Below are 10,109 nucleotides of genomic sequence, written 5' to 3'. Positions count from 1 at the left end.
GCACGCACACACACACACTGGTCATTTAATGTAATATCAGTTAAAGATACACGCACGCACGCACACACACACTGGTCATTTAATGTAATGACAGTTAAAGATACACGCATGCACACACACACTGGTCATTTAATGTAATAACAGTTAAAGATACACGCACACACGCACACACACACACACATATGCCCGCGTAAGCGCGCACACTCCTCCAGATACAAATGTTTCACTCACGCACACATTTTGAGGTTAAAGGGCATAGGTTGCTGTATAAATAAATACTTGAAGAGGAATGTTTGTTGTAGGTGTGCTCCTTGTATATTATATAGTATCATAACATTACTAGTATTAATTGTTTGAAATCTCTGAAGAATCTCATCATAGTGTACACACACCGGCAGTAGCCCCCGTGGCCCTTTCAAAATTTCCCCAGAGGAAATTTTCTAGTTATTATTACTGTATTTATTTTTATTTTATTTTATTTTTATTTTTATTTTATCATTATTATTATTTTTTTCCTCTCCTTAATTTCCTGTCAATCTACAGCTCCAGTCAGCAGGTGGCGGTAATGCACCTGTACGTTGGTCTTCCAACCGCCAAAAGAAGTAGAAGAAGAAGAAGAAAAAGAGCCAGACAGAAAGAGAGAAAGATGGCGGCCGCAGCAATGATGCCTAGCTTCGGGCAGCAGATTTCTTCTAACAGCGACCTGGTTCCGGACTGGACCCGCCAGGAAGTCAGCACCGGGGTGAGTACAGGGGCCTGGGACCGGAGCGGACCGGGCCGAACCCGGTTCTGGTCCTGTGGAGGGGTTTTTAAAGTGTAGACGGCTGCTGAATGAGACAGCACTTCTGATGGGAGCTAACCGCGGCTAATGCTAACAGAGCTACAGTCTGAGCATAAACAGAATAAAGACTCAGAAACCGAGCTGGGCCGAACTGACCCGAGCTTAGATGAGCTGGGCCGAGCCGAACTGAGCCGGAGTTTGTCCCGGGACAGCCCGGTGGTGAAGCTGTAGATTAACTGCTGCAGACGAGCCGACAGAAATCATATAAAAATGCAGCTTTCGAGGTGAACATTAAATAATGTGACATTAATTAATATTTATTTTACCTTTTTTATGTATCAACCTATTTCCTTTTTAATCAGCCCACTTACAGTCATGGAAATAATTATTAGACCCTTGTTTTCTTTTTCTTGTTCATTGTAATGCCTGGTACAACTAAAGCTACAGGTATAATGACATATGAATATGACATATGAATGAAATTTAATTTAAGAGCTGATACCTAGACATTTTCCATGGTTTTATTGATAAGAACCTAAATCATTATCAATAAAACCATGTTAAATGTCTAGATATCAGCTCTTAAATTAAACTCTTAAGAGCTATTTTTGTTGTCATTATATATGTACCTTTAGTTGTACCAGGCATTACAATGAACAAGAAATTGAAGAAAACAAGGTGGTAAAATAATTTTTTCATTTGGTTCTATTTGTTAAAAATAAATCAATGTGAGGAAATAAAAGAGAATTTCTTTTATTTATTGGAATATTAATTAATTAAAATTATCATTATCCATTTTTTTCGCAGCTTCTGCCTGGATATTATTATTCAAACTGCTGAAATAAACACAACCTGTCTGTCTGTCCTCCTGTCTGTCTCTCTGTATGTCAGACCACCATCATGGCGGTGGAGTATGACGGCGGTGTGGTGATTGGGGCCGACTCTCGCACCACCACGGGGTGAGACAAACAAACAAACAAAAAACATGCAGATAATTATTATGTTATAATGTTTGTAATGAACACTCATTTAAACCTGTCTGTCCCTCTCTCTGCCTGTCTGTCCCTCTCTCTGCCTGTCTGTCCCTCTCTCTGCCTGTCTGTCCCTCTCTCTGCCTGTCTGTCCCTCTCTCGGCCTGTCTGTCCCTCTCTCTGCCTGTCTGTCCCTCTCTCTGCCTGTCTGTCCCTCTCTCTGCCTGTCTGTCCCTCTCTCGGCCTGTCTGTCCCTCTCTCTGCCTGTCTGTCCCTCTCTCTGCCTGTCTGTCCATCTCTCTGCCTGTCTGTCCCTCTCTCTGCCTGTCTGTCCATCTCTCTGCCTGTCTGTCCCTCTCTCTGCCTGTCTGTCCCTCTCTCTGCCTGTCTGTCCATCTCTCTGCCTGTCTGTCCCTCTCTCGGCCTGTCTGTCCCTCTCTCTGCCTGTCTGTCCCTCTCTCTGCCTGTCTGTCCCTCTCTCTGCCTGTCTGTCCCTCTCTCTGCCTGTCTGTCCCTCTCTCGGCCTGTCTGTCCCTCTCTCGGCCTGTCTGTCCCTCTCTCGGCCTGTCTGTCCCTCTCTCGGCCTGTCTGTCCCTCTCTCGGCCTGTCTGTCCCTCTCTCGGCCTGTCTGTCCCTCTCTCGGCCTGTCTGTCCCTCTCTCGGCCTGTCTGTCCCTCTCTCGGCCTGTCTGTCCCTCTCTCGGCCTGTCTGCCTGCCTGCCTGCCTGTCTGTCTGTCTCTCAGAGCCTACATTGCCAACAGAGTGACAGACAAACTGACTCCGATCCATGAGAGGATCTTCTGCTGCAGGTCGGTCAACAACAACATTTCTATTGAAACTGAACAGCAGTTTGTCTCTATGAGGGACATTAATGAACTGTAGAACCTTGTTTAAAGAGTCCAGAAGATGTTGGAGCAGGGACGTTGACGTTCTGCTGATGTTTTTGCTGATGTTCTGTTGACGTTCTGCTGATGATCAGGGGCCTCGTGTATCAAAGAGTGCGTAGCTTTCATTCTGAAAGATGGCGTACTCCCAGAACTACAAAAGTACATACGCAAACTCACCTCCACATGTATCAAACTGTTTCTACACCAGGTTCTGTGCACCTTTCCTCAATACATCTCAATCAGCTGGAACTGAACACACATGCACGAGCCACCAACTAAAAATTGACGTGTCATCTGCGTATTCAATTGAAAATGAATATGCAGATGACTATAAATCGACGGCATGCCTGCTGATTATCTAAACAAGGGCAAATCAACGTGCTGCTACTGCAGCGATGTGGACGTGGTGATCTCTGGGGTGGAGGCAGGAAAATGAGCTTTTTGTTGCCTCAGGTCTGAGATCAGCACCAAGTTGTCACTGTGGCTGTTAACCAGCCGGATCAGAGAGCTGCACCATGACAGAAGGGTCCCTCCACACACGCTCCTTCTAAACTCTACTGTTGTTGTCTATTGTTCAGAATTGATAGAGCAGCCAGTGCGTAATGCTGCCAAAATCATTTTTACACATCAGTTTATAAGTCACACTTAACTTGTTGTCCCAATTAAACATCACTTACGAGATCAAATATGCACCACACCCGACTTATTCTGAAAGGATTTCCAACACACGGTTTTTCTCCCAAAGGAGAAACGGTTGATGATCGGCACTTTGACACAGTTATTAAGGCAGGTTAACTGTGAAAAATGTATGCGCTCCATAATCAGAATCACAAGACCTTTATTGATCCCTGGAGGGAAATTCGGTATATATAAAAAATGTGGAAATGGCAAAATATAGGCTATAGACTTAAGAAAATATACAATCTTAAAAAACATACAGACTTCAACATAAGCACAAGTAAGCAGCAGTGCGCCAGGGAAATCTAAAACATAATGATAGATCAACAATAAAATCCTCTATCCCCTCATATCTAGAACAGGTTATTGAGGGTGAAAACGGCATTTTCCTCCATTGTGACGCCTGGATTCCACTGGATGCGTAACGGCTGCAGATCCGTCGTCGGAGCCGTTACGCACCCATTATAATCAATGTGTGAGATTCCACCGACTGCAGATCCGCTGCGTAATGAGTCCGACAACGCAGGGCCATCCGACAGCCCTCGCAACACTTGCGCAGAGCTTCTATTTTTGTCGGACGACGGAGCACTACGCATAAATTCAGCACAGAGCAGATCGTTCGGGACAGGAAGTCTTGCACAGACACAAAATAAAACACCGGTATATTTTCAAAATAAAATACCTCGGGTTCGCTAACGAGGTCGGCCGGCTCGTTAACAAGCCGGCCGACCTCGTTAGCGCTCGTTAAGACGGAGTCGCTGGATTTGTCTCCAGTCATTAACGAGGAGATGTTGATTATCTTCCAGTTATATCAATTGATTAGGCGTGAATTCGCGAGATCTCGTGCGTCCTCGGGACTCTGCTGTCCGCAACAGCTCCGACACAGACGGATACGGTGGGTGTTGACGGACTGCGTAGAGACGCAGCCGTTGCGGGCAGACCCCTGTCGGAGTCGTTACGCATCCAGTGGAATCCAGGCGTCAGAGAGCTATAAACTATAAACACAAAGCCAGTTGTGTGAAGTTTGAGTTTAGATATGAAACACATTTTAAATAGAGCATAAAAGACAGTAGTTTCTGCCAAACAAAAGTTTTGCGGTGCCACCACACATTCTCACAGCAAGTTCACTTTTCATACATGTGGCGTGTGGGGGAGAAAACAGCGTACGCAGCGTTGATGCATGAGGCCCCTGCTGCTCCGAGGTTCTGTTGACGTTCTGCTGACGTTCTATCTGCAGGTCCGGCTCTGCGGCAGACACTCAGGCCATCGCTGACGTGGTCACCTACCAGCTGGGCTTCCACAGGTGAGACTCGCACACAGTTTGATTGACAACATCAGCAGCCAGTCAGGTGCAGGAGATGTTGACCTGTCTGTGTTTGTCCCGCCCCCAGCATCGAGCTGGACGAGCCCCCATTGGTGGAGACGGCCGCCAATCTGTTCAAAGCCAGCTGCTACCGCTACAGAGAGGAGCTGACGGCCGGGATCCTGGTGGCGGGCTGGGACCGCAGGAAGGGGGGCCAGGTAACAACAGTAATACACAAACAACAACAACAATACACAATAATCAGCAACAACAATAAACAAACTGTGTGTGTCTCTGTGTCTAGGTGTACTGCGTGCCCATCGGGGGGATGCTGGTCCGTCAGCCGGTCTCTGTGGGGGGTAGTGGATCCTCCTACATCTACGGCTTCATGGACTCCAACTACAAACCAGGACTGACCCGGGACCAGTGTCTGGAGCTCACCGCTGCAGGTACTGCTGCAAGGCATGCTGGGAGCTCACACACACTCACAATCTGGGTTTTTACTGACTCTGGTTTTCTACCTGTCTCTCACCTGTCTGTCTGTGTGTCTCTCACCTGTCTCACCTGTTTGACTTGACCTGTCTGTCTGTCTGTCTGTCAGCCCTGTCTCTGGCGATGGAGAGAGACGGTTCCAGCGGTGGTGTGATCAGATTGGCGAGCATCTCGGAGGAGGGCGTGGAGAGACGAGTCATCCTGGGGAACCAGCTGCCCAAATACTCCACACACTGAACACACACACACACAGCTGTGTGTTGTTATTGTTGTTTTTGTTCTAATAAACTTTTCAGTCTCCATTTGTCGTCTTGTTTTTCTTTGATCTAGATCAGCGTTAGCTTAGCAAAAAGAATGGGAGCAGAGGGAAACTGTTAGCCTAGCCCCTGTTATTTATAGTTAATTATTCTATATATTTAAAGTATGAAGTCTATTATTATTGGTAGAGGTGGAGGGGGGCGGAGCCTGTCTGGTTTTTATCAGTGATCAATAGAAGTCATTGATCAGAGTGCAGTTCTGTCAGTGTCCAGCAGGTGGACACACTGAACCAGACTCAGTCAGAAAACTGCTTTAATAGTGTACATGTGTTCTGACAAAGCATCAATTCAGCCTCATGTAGTTATTTCAGCTCCTTTACAACTGTTTATTCACATTTAATCTCTATTCTGATGTGTTAGAGCTGAACCAGCAGCTCCTCTTCTTAACAATAAACATTAAAATACATTAATACATTTTTAAAATAAATACATATACAGGTATATCTCAAAAATATATATAGAATATTGTGAAAAAGTTCTATATTTTTTGTAAATAATTTCAGAAAGAAACTCATAGTTCTTGTAATTTTGATGATTATGGCTTAGAAACAATAAAAACACAAAACTCTGAACTGTCTCAAAGCAGCGAGAGGTCATTGTTCATACTGATGTTTCCAAGCATGTTCATAGAAAGTTCAGTTGAAGGGAAAAGATGAACCAGCAACAGGGACCACCTGAGCCTTCAGAGGATGGAGAAACATCCATTCAAGAATCTGGGGGAGCATGTAGCACACTATTATGTAATAATGTACTGATAATGTAATAACGCTTTAAAATGTAATAAAATTTGCACTTAACTCAATCGAAAATGTAATAAAACCCAATAATGTAATAGATAGATGGATAGGAACATTATTAATCCCTTGGGAAGGTTCCCTTAGGAAATTGGCAATTCCAGCAGCAGCACAACATCAATACAATAAAATAGAATAAAGTTGGTAACTAGTCATAATGTGCAAAATAAGAGAGCTCAAGACACAATAAAAATGCAATATAAAATAAAAAACAAAGGGGATATTATGAATTATATTATAAATACAAAGAAATATATACTATAACTATAACAACAGTACTTAATTAGTGCAAGTGTATACCAATAATGTAATAAAATATCCTGACTGATATTGTAATATTTTTTACCAATAATGTAATCCCTTATTACGTCTTTTTTTACCTGTCATTTCATGTGATTTTGTAATTTTAGTTCCTTTTCCACATTAACATTTAGTCATTTAGCAGACGCTTTTATCCAAAGAGACTTACAGGAAAAAGGCTAACAATCAAGTTATAGTGCAGTAAGAGCCATTAGTGCAGCAATAAGGTCTAGTGAGGATTCTTTAAGGAGTAGAGTTGTGGTGTGGTGCTAGGAGAGAAGGTCCTCTCTGAAGAGCTGGGTCTGCAGGAGGTTTTTAAAGGTAGAGAGGGACGCCCCTGCTCTGGTAGGAACTAGTACTGGTTCCACCAACGGGGAACAACAAACAAAGAGTCTGGATTGTTATGTTATAGTTAATGTAATGTATATGCATGTAGATGGTACAGGAGAGGCAAAAATAAGCCTTGGGGCTTCAGCCTATTCCTTTTTCGGTTGCTGTCTGATGGATTCTTTTGTAAAAAAACATGATTTTATTTTGTTGTCTTTGTTTTGTTTGTTTTTGTTGTTGTTGTTGTTTTTTGTAACCGAAATAAAGCAAAGCATTCATTCATTGTCTTGGACCAACGGGGGGCAGAGCCAGGCGCCGTTCATTGGAAGAGCTCAGAGGTAGCGTATGTCTGAATCAGGGTGTTCAGGTAGCTGGGTGCAGTACCAGAGACAACTTTGTCGGCAGCATTAGAGATTTGAATTTGATGCTGCAACAGGTAGCCAGTGGAGCTCAATGAGCAGCGCCACCTTCTGGATCATCTGAAGCGGTTTTGTTGTGCAGGCTGGCAGGCCTGTCAGGAGGGTGTTACAGTAGTCAAGTGTTGAGATTACAACAGCTTGTGTCAAGAGTTGAGTGGCATGTTGAGTTAGGTAAGGTCTGATTTTTCTGGTGTTGTAAAGTGCAAAGCGGCATGACCGGACAACAGAGGCGACATGACTGTAAAAGGTGAGTTGGTCATCAATCATCTTTCTCAAGTTTCTCACCACCCTGGTGGGGGCAAGACACAGGAAGTCAGTTTTGATGTTTATGTCATGGTGTATTGTAGGTTTAGCAGGGAGGACCAGCAGTTCAGTTTTTGAGAGGTTCAGCTGGAGGTGATGTGCCTTCATCCAAGTGTTGATGTCTGAGAGGCAGTCTGAGACCCGTGCAGAGAGGTCATCAAGAGGAAATGAGGACATTTTTCAGATGACTTTTCTGGTCATCTTTTTTTTTGTAATTTTAAGTCCTTTTCTTGTCATTTTACATAGTTTCTGGTCGTTTTATGTCTTTTTTTGGGTCATTTTACGTCTCTTTTTGGCCATTTTACGTCTTTTTTGGGGTCATTTAACGTCTTTTTTGGTAATTTTGTGTCTTTTTTTGTCATTTTGGTCCATGGTGTCAATGCAGCCATCTACTAGGACATTTTTAGAGCTATTGAGGGATTTTCCTCCAGTCAGAGAGCCATAAATTGTGAACACAGTTTGAGTTTAGATATGAAAAATTTTAATCGAGAATAAAGACAGAAGTTAACTCAAGACAAAAGTTTACCGTGCCACCACACAAGTTCACTTTTCATACACACACACACACACACACACACACACACACACCAACTAAAACAATAACACGATGAACAGATCCTGCATATTTTCATGAGGCTGTGTGAGAGTTGGAATTTCCCTGCGGTGTGTGTGTGTGTGTGTGTGTGTGTTCCTGCTTCCTGTCCTCTCCGCCCAATCAGATGACCCAGAACTGTCTGTGACCTTTGACCCTGTCTCCTCCTGCTCTGACATAGAAACAGAGCCTGTTAGCATTAGCTGCTAGCATTAGCTGCTAACAGGCTAAGGCTGGCCGTATAGAAGTCTATGAGAAAATGATTAGTGACCTCATTTCAGCTCCTGATTCTTATATTCTCTAACTTTCACTAAAAGTGTCTAAAAGTTGTTTTTCATTAATTACATTTAAGTTCATTTTTGTATTTAATAATTATTCATTATATCATATTTTTATATCTATCCATAGAGCCGTTTGGAGCGGTCGCCACGGTAACGGCACTGACATAAGACCAATCAGAAACAGAACAGAGAGAATAACAATCAGTCAGAGACTCTGAAACTGGAAGGGACGTTTAGACAGACAACTCAAGAACTCTCATATATATTTATTATATATATTATATATTTATTATATATTTACTATATATATACATATTATATATTACTTATATATATATATTACTTTCACAGTGAGAGACAGAATATTAAAAAATATCCAAAAAATCACATTATATAAAAGTTATTAATTTATTTGCATTTGACTGAGTGAAATCAGTCTTTGATCCCTGAACAAATCATGACTTGTTGTCAGAATTCAGCGGTTTCTTGTGGTTGAACATTTCAAAAGGTTTTTGGTCGACTCCTCTTTACCTTGGGACCTGAAGGATTTGTAGAGGACCTGCAGTCTTCAGCTCCTCCTCAGTGTTCTCTGATACCAGGTCCGGTCTGGATTCTGGCTTCTCCAGGATGTGAACATCTTTCTGGAGCTGCTCTCCTTTGTTGCCTTGGCCGATGTTTTGGCTCATTGTCGGGCTGGAGGACCATCAACGAGCCGTTGAAGCGTCCTGGCTGAGGACCAGGCTTCATGGCCCTGTCTATCTTCAGTCACAGAGCTGAAAATGTCCTGATCAGGTAGTAGAGGTGGGGGGAAAAATCGATACAGCATAGTATCACAATATTTTGCGTGGCAATATTATATTGATTCATGGCCGCCAAGTATCAATACTTTTTTGTCATAATTAATGGAAAATATGAAGTGAATTCTTTGGTACTTAAAATAAAACCAATTACTTTTTTGATCCACTAGATGGTGCTGTTGAGTATTATTCTGGTGAGGTATGGCGGCACCGGAGATAATAAATAAGGAGAGCCCCGTCCGTGTTTCAGTCAAGCTTGTGGGCTTATTTCTGATTTTTCTTTTAACAAGGAAGGGACGAATGAGATAGAAATGACACATGGAGTTTGCAAGGAGTGCCGCATGAAAATAAAATACTCGGGGAATACAACAGACTTGCGGGCTCATCTAACCCGCCACCATCCCGAGTTAGCATCAACCGATGACAGCAAAGCCAACGACACATCAGCGCTTCCGAGAAACCAGCCGACACTGGACTCACTGAGCCTGACTAAACTGCCTCCCAATTCAGAACGAGTGAAGAAAATAACACAATCCATTTCTTGCTTTCTTCATGTGAAAGACTTGAGGCTGTACAACGTTGTGGAAAACGAGGGTTTTAGCTACATGCTAAAGACACTGGAACCAGGTATGTGACTGATAACTTGTGATGCGTGGACGTCGCGGGCAGTAGATTCATATGTGACTATAACGGCTCAGGAATCTTCTGATAGTTTTCACTTTTTACTTTGGAACGGTCAGGAGGACCCGAGGATCTAAGAGTTAATAATTCTGTTAAATAGCTAGGAGCCAGACCTGAATAAACTTTAAAAGTGATCAGTAAAATCTTAAAATCAATCCTGAAACCAACAGGGAACCAGTAAAGAAG

The 10,109-nt window shown here is 43.1% G+C and overlaps 1 protein-coding gene across 1 annotated transcript; it reads left to right on the top strand.

Annotated features, from left to right (window-relative positions):
- Window positions 1-622: 622 nt before the first annotated feature.
- psmb6 (proteasome 20S subunit beta 6) lies at window positions 623-5,412 on the top strand. The gene is made up of 7 exons (XM_059354897.1): window positions 623-742; window positions 1,673-1,740; window positions 2,496-2,561; window positions 4,555-4,620; window positions 4,709-4,838; window positions 4,925-5,069; window positions 5,222-5,412. Exons 1-7 carry the CDS (start codon window positions 647-649, stop codon window positions 5,347-5,349), a joined length of 699 nt encoding a protein of 232 aa, XP_059210880.1. The 5' UTR covers window positions 623-646; the 3' UTR covers window positions 5,350-5,412.
- The last annotated feature ends 4,697 nt before the right edge of the window (window positions 5,413-10,109 follow it).

Source organism: Centropristis striata, chromosome 17 (genome assembly GCF_030273125.1).
Source record: "Centropristis striata isolate RG_2023a ecotype Rhode Island chromosome 17, C.striata_1.0, whole genome shotgun sequence".
Lineage (NCBI taxonomy): Eukaryota > Metazoa > Chordata > Actinopteri > Perciformes > Serranidae > Centropristis > Centropristis striata.
This window is presented reverse-complemented; position numbering and strand designations above follow the sequence as displayed.